Genomic DNA, 24,302 nt, shown 5'->3' on the forward strand with positions numbered 1-24,302 from the left:
TTTACTGAGGAAGGAACGGAGGCCATAATCTCTTATGTGGGAAGCGTTTTATGATTAGAAGTATGTGTGCATTTGGTGGACGCACGGGAACCCTGCAGAGGACTTCTGTGCGGGCACCAAGGAGAATGGAGCCCCCAATTCTCAGACACCATATTGTTCCTTGTGCCTCTTCTGGGTGAAAGAGGCAGCAGACACAGAACAGAACTGAGCAAAGTGGAAAGTGTTTCCTCTGGCAATGCCCTCTAGGTATCTTCCGTCTTCCCTCTTTGGAGAGAACCAAGGATAGAGAAAAACGAATCTAAGGAAAACAGCAGTGCCAATGTGATGATGAGTCCCCAGAGCCCCTGAGTTGGGGGACAACAGGAGTGTGGGGACTGAGGCAAATGGAAGCAGGTGTGTCCTGCCCAAGGGTCGCTGTTGCCCAGTGTGAGCTGACTGTAGCCACACAGGCATACAGAGTCCTGATGGTTTGACACAAGCCACAGGTGTTTTTTTCTTTTCATGTGGTATCTCCTCATCTAAATTCAAAAAATTTAAAAAAACTGCAGGCCAAAGAAAATGGACCTGTAAGTTATATGTGTTCCGCAATCCACCAGTTTGCGTCCTCTGCTCTAAGCAGTGACCTTCCTGCCTCTGCCTTGTCCAGTCTGTTGAGGTCAGGTCAGGGACATACCACCAGCCACAGAAGGAGGCACCAGGGACCTGCATCCGGCCCCTGCCAACCCTCAGCTGCTCTGAGTGGAGAAAGGCATGCCAGGAACAGTCCGGATGCCTGGCCAGCTCCATCAGCAGCCCCCGACCCCACCCCATACCTGCCAGCGAGCAGACGTGTCACTCCAGGCATCTCCTCACTCCTGGCAGAGGACAGCATGACAGACGGGGATAGAGACATTAGCCAAAGCATACTTCCTGATTTGAAAAGTCTCATTTCCCCCCGGGGTTGCCAAATTGAGCTACGTGCGATTCCAGCCACTGTGCTCCCAAGCCGGCCTAGCCGGTCAGAACTGCCTTCTCCACGGTGCGCTCAAGGAAACAACCTCCCAGCACCAGTTTCCCACGCGCTCTAATGGCCAGGGAGGCCTGTGTCCCGTGTGTGGCATCTTAGTCCAGACCCTTGGTGCCAGGACACTTGCCATTAGACAAGTGAGGAAAGGGACAGAGCGTAGGTAAGCATTCTCCAGGGATGGGAATCGCAGGGACTGGGGACATTTAGCCGGATGAGAGGAGTTGCAAATGGGCTTTTGGGGGCGAGCAGAGGGCCGCGACAGTGGCCTTCACACACGGAGGGCACGAATGTAGTCTGCATGGCACCTGCGAGCAGAGCAACCGCGGGCGGAACCGGGTTCCACCCACAGAAGGAAACCAGTTCATCTTCTTAGCACTAGTTCTTTAGAGAAAAGGTTTAACTTTTTCTTTTGAAATGATGTCAAACTTACAGAAAAGTAACCAGGATAATGCTGAGAAATACTAACTACCCTGCACTGCAATTTGCAAATTAACGTTCTGCCACATTTGCTTTAACGTCCTTTCTCTAAGCATAACTACCGTGTTTCCCCGAAAATAAGACCTCGCCAGACCATCAGCTCTAATGCGTCTTTTGGAGCAAAAATTAATATAAGAGCCAGTATTATTTTAAAATAATATAAGACCGGGTTAATATAATATAATATAATATAATATAATATAATATAATGTAATGTAATATAATGTAATGTAATATAATGTAATATAAAATATAATATAATACCGGGTCTTATTTTACTATAATATAAGACCGGGTCTTATGTTAATTTTTGCTCCAAAAGACGCATTAGAGCTGATGGCCCAGCTAGGTCTTATTTTCGGGGAAACACGGTAGGCTTGTGGATGGCTTTTAGCTATCATGTCTCTTTAGCTGCCTTTCATCTGGGATGTTTCTTTGCCTTTCTTTGTCTTTCATGATGCTAACATTTTTGAGGGGATGTGCCCCACAGGCCAGTGGTTTTGTGAATGCTCCTGTGGGCTTGTCTGATATTTCCTCGCGACTAGACTCAGGGTATCCAATTGTTTGCAGAAATGCTATATGAGGATGGTCTTGAAAAGAAGTGGCTGGGGTCTGTTGCCAAAGCTTGCTGAAGCCCAGTCTGGCTGGCCAGAAGGAAACTCTCACTCGAGATGATGAGTTGGCCATGTCTGGTGTCTTCTTGGATTCTTTTAATTCTTGGAATCTGTGATTCTCTCTCCCTCAAATAATTTCAGTTGGGTTTCAGAACTTGTAGCAAGCGCTTTCTTCTTCAACAGCGAGTGTGCTTTCCTGTCTGCACTTTGTTTGGACTCACCTCTAGGCAGCTGTCAGGACTCTGCCACAGCTCAGGTGTTCCCGCCCGTGTCGTGACAATAACAGGGAGGATGGGACGTGGCAGGAAGACTCTGTGTGCAAGGCCGCGGCTGTGTCTAGATTTCCCTCCTCATGCCTCTCTGTCCAGGGACCCAAGCGTACTAGGCCACTTTCTTTACTTTTCTCTAAGCACCCCTATAGCAGCTAGCAGCCCTCCACCATCTTCCTGTAGGAAATCTAGGAAAGTCGGGGGTCGAGGTGGGGGCAGCACCGTACTTTGGGTAGAGAAGGCTGTGAAGGGCTTTCCAGTAAACTAACAAAAGGGGGTCTTGTGGGAAAGCTGGGGCGGGGGGGGTGCAGAATTCTGGTATTTTTCATATGGTATTTCTTTCTTTTTTCATCCTGTTACTTTCCACGTGTTTTTGTCTTTATTTAAAATGCACCTTTCGTAGGCAGCATACCACTGGGGCTTGCTTTTACATTCAGTCTGACAATCTCTGGTTTTTAGTTGAAGTGTTTACTCCATTTATAGTTCATGGAATTACTGATATGGTTGTGTTTAAGTCTATCATCTTGCTATTTGTCTTCTATTTATCCTTTGTTTTTTCTGCCTTTTTTGAGTTAATCTACTACTTAGTGCTCTGTTTTATTTCCTTGATTGACTTCTTAGCCTTAAGTTTTTGGTTTTTTCCTTCCCTAGGGCTAACACTGTGCTATCGTTTATGCTGATGAGTTATCCCGTGCTTATGTCTCCCTTTCTGGGGAGAGGCGTTGTGCCTCAGACTCCTCTCATACGCATCATTCCATCATTATTCATTCATGTCATTAAATCATGTCACATCATCCATTCATTTAACAAATTAGTATTAAACACCTATGAACCAGGGACTGTGTAGGTATTGGAAATACAGCGGTGAACAAGAGAGTTACGAAGCCCACAGTCCTTTTGGGGAGACAGTTGAGTGAGTAGGCAAGTTTTCCCAGAGGAAGAAATGTCTGAATTGAGCCTTGAGTGTTGAGCAGGGATGCGTCAAGTGAAGGGGGAGATGCTGGATTGTTCCAGGCTGTGGCAGTGGAGAGCACCAAGACCCAGAGGCAGGAGTAACTGACAGTGTGTTCAGGAGCCACGAGACATTCGCCGTGGTGGGAGCGCAGCATCAGGTGGTACAAACGGAGGGTGGAGAGTGGAGCGCAGTGCAGGCTGGCAGGACGCTCAGGGAGTTCCTGCTTGGTCACTTCTCATTTGCTCGTTGAATTAGGAACCCAGAGCTGGGTCCAAGGTATCGGTGTCACTAATATTCATTAATTTAATGAGTGAAGATATTTTGAACAGGAGTACTGCCTATAAAACATGGACACCCTCCAGCTGTCAATGACGCCTCAGTTTCCACTTTGGGAGATTTGCTGTTTTGAAGCGAAGACATTGGACTGGACAGGCACTTCAGAAAGTGTCCTCTCCACCTGGATTGTGGGTTTTCCTCAGGGGCAGTGCTCCCAGCAGTGGGGGGATGTGAGCCTGTTCAGATGGGCCCGGTCCTGAGGGGTGGCCTTGTTGAAGATCTCTGAGCCGTGAATGTGGGGACAGGGGAAAGTGAATGCACAAGCTCCTAGGGATCTGAGAGAACTGGGAAGAAAAAGTGGTGTGTGTGTGACAAACTTCTCTCTGGGTCACCAAAACAGCAAACCTACCTTCTTGGGGCTCTTTGGCCAGGCTGGCTCTCAAGTTGGACACGGACCGGCTCCCAACAGGAAATGTACAGTAGGCTTTTCTGCTCCTGCTCAGCCCAAAATGGGAAAGAAGGAGAATGGAATGTCCTTGCTAATAAGGAAGCCTCAGAGTGGAGTTGAGGGATCTGGAGGGGCTTCTGGCCACACAGCCCATAAATGTGGAAGGCTGATTGGTGAAACCAGGTCTAAGGGGCTGGAGCAAGGGAGCTGGCTGGGGTGGAATGGAGGCTGCCTGATCCCGTTCCAGAGTGTCCTTATCTCTCAGTGAACCTTCCCCTCTCTCTGTGCTGCACAGTGAAACTGTCCTGAGGCCAAGGGCCCAGGGCTCCAGACTGCCATCGGAATGGTGGGTGAAGACCCCTACCTTATCTCAGATCTGGACCGGCGAGGCCGGCGGAGATCCTTTGTAGAGAGATATGACGCCAGCCTGAAAACCATGATCCCGGTGAGACCCTATGCAAGGTAAGCCAGGAGGAGGATTGGAGGGAAAGCCAGGTCAGAACAGTCTCCAGTCTATCAAGAGAGTGGGCACTGCCCCTGCTCCCTGCCCCATGCTGCTGCTCTACATGCTTTTTGTCCTTTGTCTTTCCATCCATCCATCCATCCATCCATCCATCCATCCATCCATCCAGCCATTATCCATCTATTCATCCATCCATCATCCATCCATCCATCCATCCACCCATCCATCCATCCATCCATCCATCCATCCATCCATCCACTCATCCATCTGTCCATCTGTCCATCATGTCCCTTATTCATTGCTTGGCCACTCATTTCTTGACCCCTCCTGTTCCTGGTGAGAGGCAGGCAATAGCTCGTGTCTAAGGAGATGCGTAGCACCACCTTATTATATGCAGTGTTGGCAGCGCACAGACACAACAGGCTCACACGATCTAAAGAGCACAGACACTAGTAACTCTAGTAAAACAGTTAGGAAGCAATGAATTTCCAGCACTTATTGCCTTTGTCTTTAAGATAATTTACTTTAATCTATGTAATTTAATTTTCAATATTGTCTATGTTTAACAACTGACTCGCAAAATTCCTGAAAATTTAGTAGTCAGCTCTCACAAGCCGTATGAGCTGGTCCCTGCACACCACTGCTCAAAGGGCTGACGGGTGCGAGTCACAGGTTCTGAGAGTGACTGTGGCTATCACTGTTGTTAAGAATGCAAGCCGGGACTGAGCACAAATGACCCCAACGTCCTGGAACACTGAGCGTCTCATTTGTCTTAGGTTGGCACCCAACCCCATGGACGACGCAGGGCTGCTCTCCTTTGCCACATTTTCCTGGCTCACGCCCGTGATGGTTCAAGGCTACAAGCACACACTGACTGTGGACACCCTGCCCCCACTGTCACCTTATGACTCATCCAACACCAACGCCAAAAGGTATCAGGATTCGCCTGGGTCACCTCGGGTCAGAGGACCACCCTAGGAAGGGGCCTGTCAGCCCTTCTGTGTGCTCCCATGTCCTGGGTGTGGAAATCGACACCCAGGCACTGCACTTGTGGTTCTGATGGAGCACAATGTCTTAAACAGTGGGAAACTTCTCGAAGCCCTCTCTCTGCATTGGTTTCTTCTGGCAGTCTCCTTACCTTTGGCCACATGGGGTCAAGTGCAAGGCACAGCCTGGGGGGGAGTGACTTTAGTTCAGGTCTTGCAATTGCTTCCTCAATCAGCTTCCCTTTACCTGTACCCTGCAGGAATCTCAGTCAGTGGTAGTTTGCCAAACAAACCACCTGGACATAGTTGCCCGGGAGCACGGAGAGAAGGGTGCTGTACCAGGGTCTGGCCTGGATTTTCCTCTGACCTCTCTGGCCAGTACTTCTCTGTCTGCCTTGAATGTCTCCTTCCATCTACCCCACATCAGCTGAGACCTTCTTCTCTTCCAGGTTATGCTCTGTTCCCAGGTGAACTTATCCACCCCAGAGGCTTAAACACCAAACACAGGCAGACATAGTAACACCCATCTTCAGTCCGTGCCTCTCTTCCGGGCTCTGAATTCTGATCTCCACCACCTGACTGGACAGCTGCCCGTGGACGACTCACAGCACCTTACAGCTAAAGCTGCATTCTTCCCCCGTGACCCCCACCTGGTGCTCTTCTCTCCTTCCTTTGCCCCATCTCTGTAAACTCCATTCACACAGTTCGTCAAGCCAGACACCTGGGATCCTTGATCCCCCTTTCCCTGTTCACTCACATCTAGTTCATCAGTAGGTACTGTTGTCTCTCTCAGTCCATCGTTCCTTAAATCTGTTTCCTTTCAAGCCAGTGTCAAGCCACGGCCCCTTCTCACCTGGATGCTGAGTCTCCTACTGGGGTCTGCCTGCTTTTGCCTTTGCTTCCCCCATAATGCATGCTCTCACAGCAGCCAGAGGGTTCTTTTAGGTATATAGCATGGTCTTGTCACATGGGCTTCAAAGCGTTCAATGGCTTCCTTGCATTGAGAATGAAATCTAAACTTCCCATGAGCTCTGGCCCTGCCCTGCCTCCCAGGGTCCTGTCAGCCCTTCGCTCATCACACCCTCCTGTCACACTGGCCTTCTTTCAAATCTGCCCTGAGAAGATGACCCTCCTGATTTTTCCGTTGCCTCTGTCTTTTACCATAACTGGTATTGTGCCAGAGATGGGCAGCAGGAGCAGGAAACGCAAGGCTGGGAAGTGCCCACATGCCAGAAACCAGTCTGTGCTGTGTCAGGGCCTTGCTTCCTGCCCCTTCTGTATCCCGTCCACACATAAAGGAACAAGGTAAAATTAATGCTGCTCGTCTGAAGCCACCACTGCCAGGGGGAGGGTCGTGGGAAACACCCTTGCAGAGTGTGTCCATCCGAGTGGTTTCAAACAGCCAGTGGAAACGTAAGTCTCTTTCCTTCTTCCTCTTCTTGTCTCCCAGATTTCGAATCCTTTGGGACGAAGAGGTAGAAAAGGTGGGTCCTGAGAAAGCCTCTCTGGGCCGAGTGGTCTGGAAATTCCAGAGGACCCGTGTTTTGATGGACATTGTGGCCAATATCCTGTGCATTGTCATGGCAGCCATAGGGCCGGTGAGTGGGGCTGGCCCTTCTTCTGCCTCGTCTGCAGGTCCCCAGACTGACAAAGAATCCCATTAGTTACTTTCTCTACGAGCTCCTGGGTTTAGTACGTTGTCATTATCTTTGAGCTCCTTGGGGGGCGAATTTTCATAAAGCTAATCCTTGCCAAGCACAGCAGCAGCCACTGAAATTAATTAAAAAGTTTGCCTCATAAAGTCAGCTTGCTGACATTATCTGGGCCTCCCATCCCGCCTCAAGCCCAGCGGCCCGCTCCCCTCTCCACTGCGCTGTCTTCCAGACGATCCTCTTCACCAAATCCTCCAGCAGACCGAGGGCACCTCCAGGAACGCGTGGGTGGGCCTGTGCCTCGCCCTTTTTGCCACCGACTTTACCAAAGTCCTCTTTTGGGCGCTCGCCTGGGCCATAAATTACCGCACGGCGATCCGGTTGAAAGTGGCTGTGTCCACTCTGGTTTTTGAAAACCTGGTGTCCTTCAAGACGCTGACACACATCTCGGTAGGGGAGGTAAGCTGGTCCGGGAGGGGTCTACGTTAGAAAACAAAGCCTGAGTTCTGAGTATGCGTGAGCTGTGCTTCCCGGACGGGGCATCTGCCTCCCTTTGTCTGTCCCTGTCCTGACCACGATGTCCCATCTCCTGCTAAGTGCGGTGGTGGAGACTCAGAACGCTGGAGGAATTCAGAGGGAGTCAGAGAAAGGAGGGTCCATTCGAGCTGGAGAATTTGGACAGCCTCGCTGTTCCAGTTGGGCTCGGGGCGACCTCACCCATCCCTTTGGGGATTGTCAGTAGGACACGGCGGCAGGAGAGCACACTACAGGCCTTTAATAAAACGGATTGACCAATACATCTGGCCATTCCAATGGTTCAGTAAGTGGGGTGCGATAGCCGTAATCAAGTCCATGCCTGTTGGGCTTCAAAATTGACATTTTCTTAAGCCCTTAATTCTTAGTAGTGAAATCCTCACTTTTTACACAAGAAAATTTTCCTAGTCACGGGAACCCCAAGTGATGTGAGGTAACAGGAAAAACTTGCTTCTTTCCTGCAGTTTCTCTTTCAGTACATTCAAAGCCTCTTGCATCAGTTGTTAGATTCAGCTGCATGTAACAGAAAACCCTACATAACAACGGCTTAAACAAAATGAATTCTCTTCACTCTGTGTGGGATGGAGTCTGGAAGAGGTCAAACCAGGGCTGCTATGGGGATTTCCGGATCTTTCCATGTTTTTTTACATCGCCGTCCTAGCACATGGCTCCCATAATCATTCAAGTCGGGCGCTGGAGACCCAGCCATCGCAACCGCATCTCAGATAGCTGGTAGGAGGAAGGCGAGAACCAAAGGGGTATGTCCTCTAAGTTGAGTTGGTTCCCTTTAGGAATCCATCCCCAAAGCCCCATTTGACACTTTGCTTGTGTCTCTTTGCCCCTAACAGTCACATGGCCACACCCCTGGGAAATGTCTTTTAGCCGGGCACCTTGCTACCTGGCACGAAGCAGAGTTGTGCTAATGAGGAAGGAGAGCTAGACACAGGGCAGGCAGCTAGCAGTCTCTCCAGCTTGCTCCTAGATGGAAATACTACTCTTTACGTCCCTCTTCATTCAGATTCTCAGTCCTGAGAGACTGATTCTTCAAAGTCAGGCCAGAATGAGACCCACAAAGCTCCTCGTGTTAGCCCCCTGATAAACCCCCTTCCCTTTAAGGCAGTTTTTCAATTCTTTCCTCAGATCCCTCAGCCATTGTAAAAGCCTTCAACTGAGAAAACGTTTAGGTGGCCCTTTCAAAGCCTGAACCCTTGTGCTTTCTTTCCAGGTGCTCAATATACTATCAAGCGATAGCTATTCCTTGTTTGAAGCTGCCTTGTTCTGTCCCTTGCCAGCCACCATCCCCATCCTAACGGCTGTTTGTGCGGCGTACGCCTTTTTCATTCTGGGGCCCACAGCTCTCATCGGGATATCTGTGTACGCCATATTCATGCCCATCCAGGTAACGGCGCGTCTTTGCATGGGTTACTGCTTCACGCTTGCACTTCACACACACTCACTGAACTGGACACAAGGCTTCATTTCCAGGCCGTGGACCTGAAGCCTGCCCCCACTTTGTGTTCATAGATGTGCCGTCTTTCCCTGGCACAGCATAGTTTTTTAAAAAAACTTGACCTTGAATGCCCTTGGGGATGGGGGAGGTACATCTCCCGTTTGTCAAAGTTCCTGACACTCTTTGCATCCTGGTGATTCATGTATTTGTATCACCTGCCCCATCACTGGGGTGTCCCCAGACCATGTCAGCTGCCACAGCCCAAGGGAAGGACTCAGCCAAGACTCGCAGGCTGACCTCCCTTACAACTTCTCCTGGCACTTACACTCCAGTCCTTGGGTTTTCAGGCCAACTGCAACTCAGCAGTTCTCCCTGAACAGTGTTTGGACCTTGGTTTCAGATGTTTATGGCTAAGCTCAGTTCAGCTTTCCGAAGGTCAGCAATTTCAGTGACAGACAAGCGCGTTCAGACAATGAATGAGTTTGTGACCTGCATCAAGCTGATTAAAATGTACGCCTGGGAGAAATCCTTTACCAAGACCATTCAAGGTAGGGAGAGCGGCTGCGTAAAGAACCACTTACCCTGTAGGAGGCGACCTTGTAAGGGGCCCTTAAGGTTCCTGGGGTCAGGTGTCCTACAAGGCGGCTGAGGGGACCCCCCGAGCTGCTCTGCAGGCTTTTCAAAGGATTATGGAGATTTTATAATAGAAGCAGGCATCTGTTCTGGTGCGCCCAAGGGCTCGGCAGGTAAGCACCATATGGTTTGCCTTTCCCGGGACATATGGACGCTGACTGACCAGTTAGTCACCTTTTAAAAAATAATCCACTAAAACATTGTGAGCAGAAGAGGAGCTGTCTCAGGCTATTTCCTTGACTTAGGAGATGTCTGCACACACACACACACACACACACACACACACGCGCACACGCACACACCCGCCCACGCACACGCTTCCACAGAAACTGCCTCCGTGCTTGCAGCAGCGGCCTCATCAGTGGATGACCCCCTGACTTGACATCGCTTGCGCAGATAAGAGGACATATGTATAGCTTTTCTTTTAAGGATGATATGAAAACCACTTCAGTCAAATAGAAATGCAAATCTAATTGCAGGAACATTTCCATAATTGCTGGCATAGACTCAGGTGGTTGACCAGTTAATGATCTGAACCACTGTTACAATTGACTCTCCAGATCTGCAATTACACTTTTAGACCAGCATGTAATTGGGCCGGAAGCTGTATATCCATGATTTAGGGAGTGGCTTTAGAAAACCTGCTTCTCAGCTTGCCACATAAGGTACCCCAGGTTTGGACCCTGGTGGCCCTACGGGACCCTCTTTGAAGACTCAGAAATACTTCCTCACACATTGAACTCACCTCAATTGATTTGATTTGAATAAATTTGGTTCCATTCAACTTAATTCAATTTAACACGAGCTAGATTAAGTCAATAAATAGTTACCAAGTTCCTACTATGTGTAAGGCCACGGGGGTGACACAAATGATCAGGAAAAGGGTCCCTGCTTTTAAGAGTAAGGGACGATGAGCTAACTAACCTCAAATATAGCTGTAAGTTTGTTGGCTGCACCTCCAGAATATGCCTACAGTCTGTCTGCTCCCCTCCAAGCCAGTATCCTCTGCCTTCGGGACAACAGCAGCCCCCGTTTTCCTCCTTCCCCCTAAAATCTATTATGCATTCAGTGGCCCCGGTGACCTTTTAAAAATGTCAGTCAGTGCTCACTTCGGCAGCATATATACTAAAAAAAATGTCAGTCAGATTCTGTCCCTCCCCTGCTGGCAAATCTTTAGTGGCTTCTTATCACACTTAGATTATTCAAATTTAGGATTCTGAATGAAATCCAGACTCCCTCATATGGCCTATCACATCCAGCATGAGCTGGTCCCTGCTGACCTCGCGGGTTGCACCACATCTTACCCGACCCTTGGATAACTCTTGCTGTTCCCTCTGCCTGGAGTGTCTTCTGCTATAAGTTCATGGTGATTTTGTCTTGACGGTAGGTCTCCTCTCAGTGTCACTGATTCAAAGAGCCCTTCTTACCACAGTCCTAGGCAGGTCCACGCCCCACCACTCCCCTAAATCACGTCACCCCGCTCATCTTGTTCATATCACCCAACACAATCTGTAATGATCTTCTTTATTTTGTTCTCTGTCGTCCCTACCGGAAGAGAGCTGAGACCCTTTTACTCCAATCAGATTAACATTTGTTAAATGAGGGAACACATGAATTAATAATGGGATAAAAAGGGTAAAATGCCACAAGAGAAACTGAGAGAAGTTCCACGGGGGTGAGAACGTTGGGTGTGAGAGATCAGGGAAGGCCTCTTGGCAGAGGTGGCACTTCTGATAGGCCTTGAAGGGTAGCGAGAGTGTGGGCACTGACAGAGCTGGGGAAGCCTGAGGGAGGGGCAAAGGCGGGAGGTGGAGAGGTAAGGGTGAGTTTGGGTCAGGAGGTGGCCTGTGTTCTCCAGGCAAAGGGCACGTGGGCAGCAGAGCTTTGGACCCCAGTAAAATTGGGCTCCCAAGTGTCTTGACCACTTAAAAGGCAAATTCCTTAACCTACTAAGACTTTTCTCTCCTGTCAAAAGAGCATAATAATAGCCTCTCCCTTGTCCCATGAAGTGAGAGCAATCTAATGAGAGAACGTCCACACAGCCTTCAGCAGTGCCTGGCACATAGTGGGTACGAATGGCCGTGGTGCCATGTTGCCAATGTGAAAGGGCTGTTGCAGAGGATGTGGAATTGAACTTGAGGACTTTTAACTGAGGCTTAAACTTAGGCTGTGAGAGGTGCAGAGTCATGGCACTTAGAAGGGAGAAATGCTCGTGGGTTTTGTCGCTGTTCCTGGGACACGGGGCCGGTGCCCTAAGCTGGCAGTCTTCAGGCCAGCACAGGGGTTTTGTTTGTCCCGTACAGTATTTAAAAACCCTTTTCAATTAGTTCCTGACATTTAAAAGTAGGGAGTTGTCTCACCAAAGTCCAGATCTCAGACTTGGGAACAGCTAGGGTCTGGTGACCCTAGGCCGCCTACACTGGGAGGTGGCTGCCCCTTTGGCTGGCGCACGTGGTCCCCATTTTGCCACCCTCTACACCCTCCCTCTGGTTTTACTTTCTGTCCACTCCCTTCATTTATGGTATTTGGCTGGCCCCTGCAGGCATCTGAGCCTATGACTGCTGACACACAGAGAATGGGGCTGGAAACCCTCCAGCAACGACAGCTGACGTGCATTGAGCTCCCAGGACGGCTGGGTTTGTGCCCAGGGCTTTCTGTGCTTCCTCTCATTTCAACTTCACAACAGGGATCCCTAACTCGCTTTTGAAGGAGGTTCAGGCAGGGGTAATATGTTTCTTAACGCTGGTGCTTGACATGCAAAATAAGACCAGCGTGGACTGTTACATATTTTGCAGACATAAGGAAGAGGGAAAAGAAACTACTGGAAAAAGCTGCATTTGTCCAAAGTGGAAATTCAGCCCTGGCCCCCATTGCGTCCACCGTAGCCATTGTACTGACATTCACCTGCCACATCCTTCTGAGACGCAAGCTCACCGCCTCAGTGGTAAGCACATCTTGACAGCTGGCCTCTTTTGCACCCCAACTCTGGCAAGTGCCAGGTGGGAAGCTCCTCCCCACCTCTGACCGGCACTGGCACCAGAGCACCCAGTCTGGTGGGTCAGGTGGTGCCAGAATTCCATTCCTAACAAGGGGGGGCTCACGGCGACTATTGTCCGGTCCATGGCAGGGCAGGGGGCGTAGTTAACGCTGAACAGTCTTCCATTTGGAAAACAAAACTGAAACCAAGCAAGACTTGGTATTCTTCATGGTGAGTCAGACGCTACCCGAAGGGGAGTCTGGGGATGTGGTCTGGGTGGGAGGAGGTGAGGCAGCGGGTGAGGAGGCAGTGTGGGATTGGGGCCAGAGTCCCCTTGCTGACGTCCCACTCTACTATTTACCCGGTATGACTAGTGGCAGATCATCGAACCTCTCTTGCCTTGGTTTTGTTATCTGTAAATGGGGCGATGATAGTCCCCATGGCTGAGAGGACAGAGGATTTCTTTTCCGTGGGCGGAAAATGCTGGATAATTGTTTGCTGTTCTAGTCAGCCTGCTCTTACCCAGGCCAGGAGGGTTCAGGTTGAAGCCTCAGGAGAGGTGGGGTGAATGTGAGGGGAAATAGCCCCTGGCCCAAGTACAGAAACAAACAGCTGAAATAGTAAACCCAGTGTCTGAAGGGCAAGTGGTTGGAAGAAAATCAGCAAAATCAGAGAGAGAGAGAGAAAATGAAACAAGCAAGTGTAGGTGTGCGCACAGGGGAAGAACTGCACCAAATCCAGGCTGCTGAGGGCAGAGGGGGATGTTGGAGAAGGCAGGACGGTCCTACAGGGGTACCCAGTGGGGGCCGGCAGTCCCGTTACTGTCCTCTTTTTTTGGGAGGTGCTTTGATTTTCTCAGGTTCTTCGCCTACAGTTGACTCCCACACGTATTCTAGGGGTTTGAACCCAGCCACGGACCCCAAGCCAGAACGAGTGTCCTGAACAGACTGCTACCCAATTAGCGTGACTGCTTCCTAGGACCCTAAACAACAACAGAACATTTTCTTTCCCCAGCAACACAGCAAGCAAATTAATTTGAAACCAATTGAGTGCACATAGTTAATATTCCCTGAAACGATGATTTAGACGAAAGCCAGACAAAGAACAAATTCCCTGAGCGCAGGGCTCGTATTTCTTTGGATTCAGACTCCCTTGCAGTCGCCTCATCTGCCGGGGGGTCAGGAGGTGAGCCCCCCAGGCGAAGCGTCCGGCACGTGCTGCTCTGTCAGCCGAGGCCTGTGCTTCCTAAGCTGAGACAGGGCTTCGGGACCTGGGGGAGCCGAGTTCTCTTTGGGAGGGATTTAGGACCAGATGTGATAAAGGGAGCACCCTTCATCATCCTCTTAACAACTGAGTAGAATTAGTCGAAGCCCGGGGCCCCTGTCCATGGGAGCCACTCAGCAGCAGATAAGATTTGCCAATGGAAGCTGTGTTATTAATTTCTTAAATGGGTGGTTAGGGAGAGGCCGCTATTTACAAGTTGGACAGATGAGAACATTAAATCTGAGATGAAGCCATCTCATATTGTGTACCCCTGGGGCACCAACAGAGCGGGGAAATGTGCCCTCTTGGGGTCCACTGGATATTAACCACCTACCGGGCAGGGCTCAGTGGGAAAGGCCCCAGTGAAGAGGGGAAGGGATTTTTTGGGAATGGCAGTTGAACAAAGGCTCTCAAATCTGTCCCTTGTGTGTGGGGAGGCAGAGCACGGAGGCCAGAGCCTGGGGCAGGAGAGCCAGAGGTCAGTCGCTCTCTGGCAGCTTCTGCCTTCATCCCTGGGACTGTGTGTCGTGTGGAGAAAGATGTACCAGCTCCAAAGGGCCAGTGGGAAGGGAATGATATGGAAAAATCTGCATAGGGTTTTGAGTGAGTGGTCTAGGCCAAGTAAGGATGTGGTATGAATGGAGATTTCCAAATACATTCACTTAGAGCCCTTCCCTGGACCTTATCCTCTCTGGACTGTCAGAGACAAGGGGATAAATTCTCCACCACTTGGGTGAAAATCCAGAAGCAAAAGTATTAAGATGTTGCTATCCTTGATTTGCCAACCCATGATTTCTGAGCCATGAAATGAAAGAAATTGTTCCTCTGAGAATCCCAACTGCGCCACTGTCTCCCCTCTCAGGAAGCTGAATCCCCGTGGATGTAATGGTTCAGAGCCAAGGCCACATCTCCTCCTAAACCTCCTCCCTCTCTTTTGTTCTTCAGGCTTTTAGTGTGATCACCATGTTTAACGTAATGAAGTTTTCCATTGCGATCTTGCCTTTCTCGGTCAAAGCAATGTCGGAAGTCAATGTCTCGCTAAGGAGAATGAAGGTATAACTAACACTGGGTGAGTAGGGAAGAAAGATCTCATTTTTGGGTGGGGAAGTTGCAGACATGGGGAAGCTGTGTGGACCCACTGGAGGGCTGGGCTTGGTGGACATTGGGAGAAGGCCCTCCATTCAGACTTGGATCGGTAAATGTGTGTGGAAGAGAGTATGTGCATTTATAGAAAACTGAGATGGAGTCGCCATCCAGAGAGACGACTTCCTGATTCTCTACTTTTTATCCAAGTTGTTCCGGGAGTGGGACATTACTGGAAATTACTACCTAGCGCAAGCAAAGATGAGGCAGGGGCGAGGGGATGAGAGCCTACTTAGTTTGTCCTATAATGGCTGTGGTGATGGCAGTGATGAAGAGGGCAGGAGGGGCACCACATTTATGTGATATTTAGGCACTTTACTCATTCGTTTATTTGTTCATTAAAGACTTAGTGTGCGTCCTACACACAAGGCATTGTGGGACATGCAGGGACAAGGAAGAGAGAGCCTTTACTCCAGTGTAGTGTAGGACCAGGTACCCGGGGATTGCTATACACAGTAAGGAAGTAAGCGACACGCAAGAAGGGCAGATGAAGTGGTGCTGACGAGGAGGTAAGGACAGGAAAAGGAAGGCATCCCACTCCAGAGAGCAGCATGTTCACACATCTGCAAACTCACTGAAAGAGCTTACTGCAGCCAGAAATCCGGAAGCCACAAGCATCCTAAGTGTGAGGACCCCTCACCACTCACATCCCACCAGCCAAGAGCCCTGCGGACCCATGTCCTGGTCACTGGATCCCCTCCGTTTTAAGAGGTACCATTGTGAGATTAACTGGAAGGGACACTGTAGAGTCACCACTTCTGACCAAGAATCATTCCCCTCACATCAGCGGCATGTATCACGGCATCGGCTACCTCAGACTGAGGAACACTGCTGTTTGTTGGCTCCTCAACCTCCAGTCTGACCTTCATTCATGGCCTCACCATCTCTTGTCTGGACCATCACAGTCACTTATGGGCCACGCGTCCTTTTCGCACATCGTCCTCAAGGTCATATCGCGTCAGCACCCAGAGAGCTGGGAAAACATTGCTCTGACCACTGATGTTCACCTGCCGGAAATCCTCGAACCCTCGTCCCGTCAGGACCTGGCTGAGCCCACCATCTGCGGGCCCTGTTATAGCTCCACCTCCTTTCCCGCACGCTTCCTACTTTGAGCTCTGGGCCTCGGTGACCCTGAGTTGCTTGTTTCATGCCCCGCACCCCAACAAACCACGCTGTTGCAGGCTGTGCCCTACAGTAGCGCTCCCCTCTCCTCTCCCCGGCCTCATCTTTGCCTGCACATCACCCATACAGACTCAGCTCAGGCGTCCATTACGCAGACCTCCTGAATGGGGAGCCAAGTGTACCTTCTCCGGCTGGTACAGTGCTTTGTCCCATTTTGTTGAAATGATCTGTGCACGTTCCTGTCTCCCCCCCGGATTGTAATCTCTTCAAAGGCAGGAGGAGCCATGCCTTCCCATTTCTGCTGGTTACCCCAGAACCTGGGGCAGAGCGGGTGCTTGGCAAATGCTTTTTGACCTGAGCTCAGTGGGGACCTAAGGAGAGGACACAGCAGAGACTGAGTGTGTGACCTTGGTTTCACCAGCATTAGGGCCAAGCAATGAAGCTCACTACCCAAAGACAGGCAAAAGTTGGCTCTTGGGCATTAGGGTCAACTGCTGGGATGAGCCTTCTCCAGGTGGGTGGCCCACTAGGCCTTGTGGCTAAGGGGCCATCTGTCCTAGACACAAGCTAGCGGATGATTCTCCTGCAGGTTCTCCTAGGAACATACCTTCAGAATACCTTCCTGGATGTCCGAGGTAGAATCGCTAAGATTGTGATTTTGGGGTCATGAGGAGATCTACTGGGATGATTCTTGCAAATGGATGATGTCTATCCAGTTAATTTTGTTTCTTTAATCTTAGAAAATTCTCATAGCGAAAAGCCCCCCATCTTACATCACCCAACCAGAAGACCCAGACACTGTCTTGCTTTTAGCAAATGCCACCTTGACATGGGAGCAAGAAGCCGGCACGAAAAGCAACCTAAAGAAAGTGGAGAGCGAGCAAAAGCAGCAGAGGCTGGAGGCGTACCGTTTGAGTCCATCGGCCTAAGAGGTCACCGGCCCAGAGCAGCACAGAGGCAGCTGCAAGCCCATTCTGCAGAATATAAGCTTTGCGGTGAGAAAGGTGGGTATGGGGCTAAGGGGATGGCCTCCAGCCCACCTCCTCGCGGCATGCCGCGCGGGCCTTCTCACGGCCCGACACAGTTCAGCATGCGTGGAGGTGGGCGCGCGCTGCCTCAACCAGGCTGTTTTCTTCTCCTACTCTTGAAGCTATGTACTTCAACAGCGGAGCCACCCTCTTCAAGCCGAGAAGGTGGTGGCCATATTAGTAGTGATCTTGACACCCTGACGGCACTTGGAGCCCGTTTCAGTGTTGAATGGACAGTCCATTCAGGTGGTTAGGCACAAACCGACTAGCTTTCGTACATCTTTTCAGATTTGTTCTTAGTTTTACACGTGAGTACCAGGATAGATAATAATGACCTTTCTGCGTGGGTGCACGATAACTCATTTAACCACCCCAACAACCACTTCATGATTGAGGAGCCCGAGGCACAAGGAAGTTAAATAAGTCGCCCAAGGTCCTGCAAGTGGCAGGAGAGGGCGTCACACCCAGGCTCTGTGCTCTTCACCACCACACAGCTCTGCTCTTGGGAGAAGCAAAATGAGGTCAACAGCGACCCAGCAATGGACGCCAGCCGGAGCTGGGGCTGCTCCCCTCCCCTCAGGGCGGAGAGAGAGAATTTAGACAACGTTCTGCATTTCGGGACTGTCTGGCCTCCTCCTGCAGGTGGCGAACTGGGCAGCGGCATTCCCGGGTGGCAGAGGAGTCTGCGTTCACCTCGCGCCTTGTGTTTCAATCTCCTATCGTGTTGCCTCACCCCTTCCCCGTGTGGGCACCACAGAAGGAGAGGTCCTTATTTACTGTGTGACACTGAGCTCAGGAGCTGGTGCGGACGGGTGTCTCTCGCAGCGAAGGGCTGTCCGGCCCCTCTCCGCTGGGAGCGCTATGGGTCGGTCGGCTGGCTGAGCGTGATGGATTCGGCTCAGTTAAGCCCTGCTCTGTGCCGCCCACTGTGCTTTGTCATCACTTTCCCCGCCTGTGCCGAGCAGCCCCCAGACTGCCCGCGCGAGGCCTGAGTGCACTGCTCTCCTGTCCCACAGAAGTTGCCCTTGAGGCCTCCAATTGCTTTCCTCCTCTTCCGTACGTTGGTGACGCCTGGACTTGAGCCTCACGGACACGGTCAAGGTTTGTGACATAAAGTGAAGACAGTGGTGGCAGCACAGTGAGTCACACGGATGAAGGGTGCGCTCTGGAGCCTGGAGAACCTGGGTCCAGGCTCAGCCACTGACCAGCGGCGCGACCTGCGGTGCACTGACCTCCTGAAGCCTGTTTCTTTATCTTTTGATGGATATTTGAATAATACTACCCACTTCGCAAGGTGGGCGTGAGAACCGAGAGAGACCATGCACAAATGCTAAGCCATCATGAGTCTCCACTGATGTTAGCAGCTAACGGTCGAGTCCAGCTTAACTGCTGGCCCTCAGTGTCCCAAATTCAGGGCATCCATTGTTTTCTGCATTTACTTCCAGGATTCCACCAGACTGCAGCCTCCCCGAGGTCAGGGCGTGGTCTGTCCTGGTCACAGTGTGGCTCTGCGCTGAGCCCAGGGCCTGGCACAGAGGAGGCTCCCAATATCGTTTTGTGGATGAACGAAGGGTGTGGAGGCCTCGTGGGTTTTCTGCTAAAGACAAGGATGAATGTAGAAAGTTCAGACCTCGCGCCGTGTGGAGGACAGGACTCAAAGGACAGCCGAGTGTCTGCGGAGGCGGGATCCATCCCTGTGGTCTCTTGGTCCCAAAGGCTCCATTAGGCCCCAGTTCCTTCAGGTCCTTTTACTGGAATTCAAGTGGAGTAACTTCTCTCCTCTGCGGTGTCAGGGACCTTTGGGCTCCATGAGGCAGGGGCCACATCTGCCTCCTTTGCCCCCGAGCACAGCATGGAGCCTGGAGTTCAGGAAAGACTTGTCAAAGGATTGATTCCTGACGACAGCAGCAGCCCTCCCGTGCTGGGGGTGGCAGGCAGGTGACAGGCCCTGGGGGTCCAGCTCAGGTGGGGAGGAGCCATGTGTGGCCCATACCTTTGCTGTAAGGGATCCCGGAGAGCTGGTCTTAGAACGTTCTTGGGTGTTTCGACTGTAGCATTGCAATGTCTGCCTGAACACGAGTGGGCTCGTGCCCTCCTCTGAGCCTCCACGTGGAGCATTGCTCTGCGTGCCGTGGCTTCCCAGACATCTGCATGGCTCACCCTTGCCTCCTTCAGGTTCTACTCAAATGTCACCTGTAGCAGATACAGACAGTGGTCCACCCGTGTGCTGTGGCACTAACTGCCAGCTCTGCATCCGTGCCCTAGGGGCCTCCCCACCACCCACAAAGCGCCAACAGATGAGGGGGAGGGTCTCCAACGCTGACTGGCGGGTGTTTATCCCGACTCCCCGCCACTGCGGAGACAACACGGTGCTCCGTTCCTGTTTCCTCGAGTTTCCCAGCAGAACCGCGCTCCCTGGGCCTCCTGTGGCAGCGACCTAACAGCATGTCCTTGATGGGCTCCCTTCCCTTTCCTGGGGTTTCCTGCGCCTCCCAACAAGCTCCTTCCACTCAAACCCTCGATTCAGGGCCTGTTTCTGGGAGAATGAGCGAAGCCAGCTACCTCTCCAGGAAGGCTTCCACCCACGGGCACCACCTCCTCCCTGTTTTGTCTGTTTCCATGGCAGGCGTCTGACACACTCTGCACTTGGCTTATCCTGCTTACTGTCTGTCCCCCATCCGGCTTTTAACCTCTATTGGATGTGCTTTCCTGGAGCCTGGGCACAGGACGGTCCTCAGGACAGGACCTGGCACCCCAGGCCAGCAAAGGCTGTCTCACGTCACCGCTCGCTCGTACGTGATTTCGAGAAGCCCTCCGCGCACCCTGCCCACTGCGCAAGGGGAAGCACTTAATGAGGACTTAGGTTCCTGCACCCACCCAGGCTGTGTATCGGGGTCGGGTGAGAGGTTGCAACTGCCGCCTCCCAGAGCCAGCAGGGACCCCTTGGTCCCCACCTGCTCAGTTTGCAGACAACACCTTGGGTCCAGGACACCCGCTAAGGACGGGAAGAATGACTGTGTCTTTGCTGTCTCTCTGGCAGGGGAAGGTCCTGGGAATATGCGGGAATGTTGGAAGTGGAAAAAGCTCCCTCATTGCAGCTCTCCTCGGACAGGTAAGCTGTGTGGCTGTGCTGTGAGGCTGGAACACTAAGGTGACAGTGACATGGTTCCCTGCCTGTCATGTTTGGGGCCCTGTGAGAACAGCGGACCCAGCGGCGGAGCTCAGCTGCACTGGACACAGGGCACGTAGGTGGTTGAGGGTCATTTCAGGGAGGTTAATGAACTTGGCAGCTGCACGCTCCTTGGCCAGACAGGCGCTGCGCTTTTCACAGACTCTCGGGCTTGCCTCCTGAGGATGTGTGTTAAATGGGCACTGCTTCCTTGCCGAGAGCTCTGTCTTGGTCAAAGGAAGAGATGGGTCATTAAGGCCATCGTTTTCCCCACGACTCGAGCTGTCTTGATTAGCAAGGCCAGCCCGGCAGCTTGGCAGGGAAGGGCCCGGGAGGCTGAGACTCACAATGACTTTGGATGTGTTTTTCCCTCGTCCGTCTCCATGCCCTGGTGTCTGCCCAGAGCAGCTGCTCGAGCAAGCCTTCCTCCGTGATGGAGTGGCTGAATGCACGCAGGAACGAAAGCAGCGGTGTGTCCCCAGCTTCTCTCCACACCTTGTGGTAGGAAGAGGAGGAACCCGGGGTTCTCGTCCCTTGTCTTCAGCTGTGTGACCCCCAAGGAATGGCCAAGCAATGTACCGAATTCACAGGCCCCTCAGTTGTCAGGGTTTCTCATTTCAAACGAGTGAGAAACTTTCCGGGGAAATATATTACGTCCTCTTTCCCCCCACTTCGCTGCTCCTGGAGAGAAGTTTGGGCACCTGGCACTGCCCTTGCCTGCAGCAGGGAGAGGGGAAGGCACCTTTGAAGAAACGGGGATGCCAGGCTCCAAACAATCCCCCAGACCAGGGTGACTTCTTTTGGACTCACTTCTAGAAAGAGTGACAACTCCTTCCCTGCCCAACGGTGGAGGTGGGGGCAGAACCAGGTGAACTCCCGAGGTCACCCTGCTCCGGATTCCTCAGAGACAGGTGTGTTATAGGTGGCCCCGGCCAGTTCTCCACCTTACAGGAAGCTGCGAATCTCTTCACAGCATCCTGTAAGCGATGAGCCAGCTTCTGCTCAGACACCTGCAGTGATGGGAACGCATCACAGCCAGTTCCCTCTTTGGAGAGTTTTGGTATCTATTGCAGTGAAATTTCCTCCTTTTAAGTTCTACCCTCTGGTCTGCTCCTTTGGACCGTCCCAGAGAAAATAACTGTGTCTGCCCTGTGACAGTGGTGGGATAAGGCCCCTCACTGTGGTCCCTGGGGAGGCTGGGTGGCTAAGTGAGCGGGCTCCGGACTGCCTGGGTTCACCACCTGTCTCGGCTTTATGTTCACCGTTTCACCTTGGACAGGTATCTTCACCTCTCTGAGCCTCAGTTTCCTCATCTGTAAAATGGGGCTAAGGAGGGTCATAGTGAGGGTTAAACGACATACTGTATGTAATGTAACAGTCGGCTGTAGCATAATTCGCAGCAGCAGTGACCATTACTTTACATGCACTTCACACAGTGCCTGGCATATGCCGTTCATCGTAGCTGTCATATTGTTATTACCATTATTGTCACCATTCTGTCTCCTGCAAGGTTAATGTTCTTTGCCCCTGAGACCATTCCTGAGGTGAAGTGGTGTCACCTCCCTCAACGGCCTTGGCCATCCTCCTTCTCTGTCCCTGACACACTCTCACTGCCCCATGAGCGTCAGCCCTCAGCATCGCAGCACAGCTGGCCTCCGTATCTCCTCTCCCGACGGCTATGAACACGGCCTCACCAATAGCGTCTACCGGGGCCATCTTAAATGAACTTGTGCCCTCAGGGTCACAGACTGGAGCCCAGGCATGTTTTTTAGTTGGATTGTCCAATGTTTTAAAAGTCCAAAATTTCCACAGGAAACTAGATTTTCTGCTTCTCTTGCAAAATGCGAAACTCTGGCTGCACTAGGCCTGCATCCTTGCATAGCACCAGCTCTGCTTCCTGAGGACGGGGCATGGCAGGGCCACCACCATCATAGTGCAGGCCCACTGGGGGCCTGGCTGAGGAAGGGGAGCCAGTCAGTGCACCCGAAGGAAAAGGGAGCTTTGGTGATGGGTCCGCTCGGGGGGCATCTTGCTCGAGCTGCACCAAGGTGCTGTGTGTGCTAGCAGCAGCCCTGCAGGCAGGACTCACCACTGCCTTTTCTAGAACATTCCTGGCTGGCCCCTTGCGGATGCTTGACTTTGAGACCCTCGATCCCCACAGTTGGGCTTTGCAGTGTGTGGATAAGACATCCTGTCACCCCCCTGCACCTTCAGAAGGAACGCTCAGGGACAAGGGGTGCAGGGGGCCCCGGGGAGGTCGGCGGGTCTGCGTCTGAAGGGGGTCTGGTTCTGTGGTTCCAGATGCAGTTACAACAAGGGGTTGTGGCCGTCGGCGGGACGCTGGCCTGCGTTTCCCAGCAGGCGTGGCTCTTCCATGGAAATGTGAGGGAGAACATATTATTTGGAGAAAAGTATCATCACCAAAGGTAAGATGAGGTGCTGTCGTGCTTGGGACGCTCTGCCACACACGTGACGCCATTGGTAATGGCTGCTGAGGTTCTTTTTGTTGTGTTTTTTAACTAATCCTGGTTCAACACTGATCAGATCAAATGGGTGATGCTTTTCCTCTTCCTGACCGAGGGTCGGGGAGAGGTGCCGTCTGCTGACCACTGGTCACACTCTCGGGCACAGATGGGATCGACACTTGGCTCCCGGTGCTGAGCAGCGTATGTTTGGAGGGTCTGTGTGCCAGGGCACATGTTCTCTGAGAAGAGGAGGGCACATCTGGCAGTTTTGCTTTAGGCCAAGTAACTGAAACTTTGCTTGAAATCATGAGCGGCAGGTATGCGATTAACCAGCCCTGAAATGGTTACGTGACGTCAGAGTTATCAGGACATATTGCTATTGATGTCCTCACAATGAGCTAATGAAACAAAAACAAAGTTCAACTCGTAATTCTGCAGACATTTTGGACCGTTATCTCTGAGCTCTGGCAAGCAACAGCTTCCTGCGGGGCCCTGCGGGGCTGGCTGTGCTGCCGTGTACAGACTCTCCTTAGAGCCCCACAACCACCCGCGTAGGGAGATCCTGGCCCCACTTTACAGATGAAAGGCTGCGGCCCAGAGAGGAGCGCTGACCTGCCCAGGGCAAAGCTATTCAGTGGCAGAGCTGAGGCCTGAACTCCAGGCCAGCAGCACCGGCTCCTGCTGGACGCCTGGCAGCTGGGCCACCTGAAGCCCCCCAGGTGCCGTGATGCTGCAGTACAGACGCAAGGGATTGATTTTATGAGTCAGGCTGTCAGCTTTCCAACGGCTGCCTGGACTTCCCCATGCTCTTATCTGAACCCACAAACTCTGCCTTTGCTGGCCGGCACCTGCCAGCGTGTGGGTTCCCAGCAAGAGGTCTGTCAGCGCCCTTCTCGTCCCCCACCATGGCGTCCTGCTGCCAGGAGGCTTGGGAGTGGCAGGAAGGTCTGACCAGCACGGCCGTCCTTGGCACCAGCTGAGCTGCTCTGCTCAGCACTCCCGGCCTGCCATCGCCTGGCCACCTCCCTGCCCTGCCTGGCATGGCTTCTCTCTCTTTGGAAGCCGGCTACAAGGAAGGGTTCCTGTCTTTATCAGTGAGGATGTCAGAGGGCAGACATTGACCGAATAACCTGCACTGCCCAAGACCACGGGGGTCACGGGGGTGACTCAGATGTATCGCAAGTCTGGAAGGGGCTGCAAAAGACGCACAGAAAAGACAGTGCACCTAGGAGGAAGGTGCTGAGTGACGGGCTGTGCTGGATTATTCAGAGGCAGCAGAGGTCACGAGAGCAAAGAGAAGGTGGCACTTCAATTGGGCCTCGAAGGATGGATCGAGTCCCCTCCACATGTGGCATCTCTAGCAGCGGCTTTG

The 24,302-nt window shown here is 52.0% G+C and overlaps 2 protein-coding genes across 4 annotated transcripts in view; both read left to right on the forward strand.

The window, feature by feature from the left end:
• The first annotated feature begins 1,026 nt into the window (after positions 1–1,026).
• Positions 1,027–22,895, forward strand: LOC109447461 (ATP-binding cassette sub-family C member 12). Its single transcript, XM_088800370.1, is given in 12 exon segments — positions 1,027–1,166; positions 4,341–4,507; positions 5,285–5,440; positions 6,945–7,096; positions 7,379–7,605; positions 8,906–9,079; positions 9,531–9,678; positions 12,559–12,707; positions 14,949–15,056; positions 17,009–17,272; positions 20,337–20,408; positions 22,767–22,895. Coding segments are annotated over 11 exon segments (1,698 nt in total). The 5' UTR covers positions 1,027–1,166; positions 4,341–4,388.
• The window catches only part of LOC148757607 (ATP-binding cassette sub-family C member 12-like), a 30,570-nt gene continuing 29,035 nt past the window's right edge, over positions 22,768–24,302 (forward strand). For 2 of the 3 annotated variants that reach the window (XM_088800364.1, XM_088800365.1), the window contains exon 1: positions 22,768–22,891. The gene's annotated coding sequence lies outside the window, so the exon portion shown is untranslated. The remainder of the gene's footprint in view (positions 22,892–24,302) is intronic. The other variant, XM_088800366.1, reaches the window with a different exon arrangement.

The sequence above is a fragment of the Rhinolophus sinicus genome, chromosome 8, assembly GCF_057876585.1.
Source record: "Rhinolophus sinicus isolate RSI-liver-muscle chromosome 8, RSI-T2T, whole genome shotgun sequence".
In the NCBI taxonomy this organism is placed as follows: Eukaryota; Metazoa; Chordata; class Mammalia; order Chiroptera; family Rhinolophidae; genus Rhinolophus; species Rhinolophus sinicus.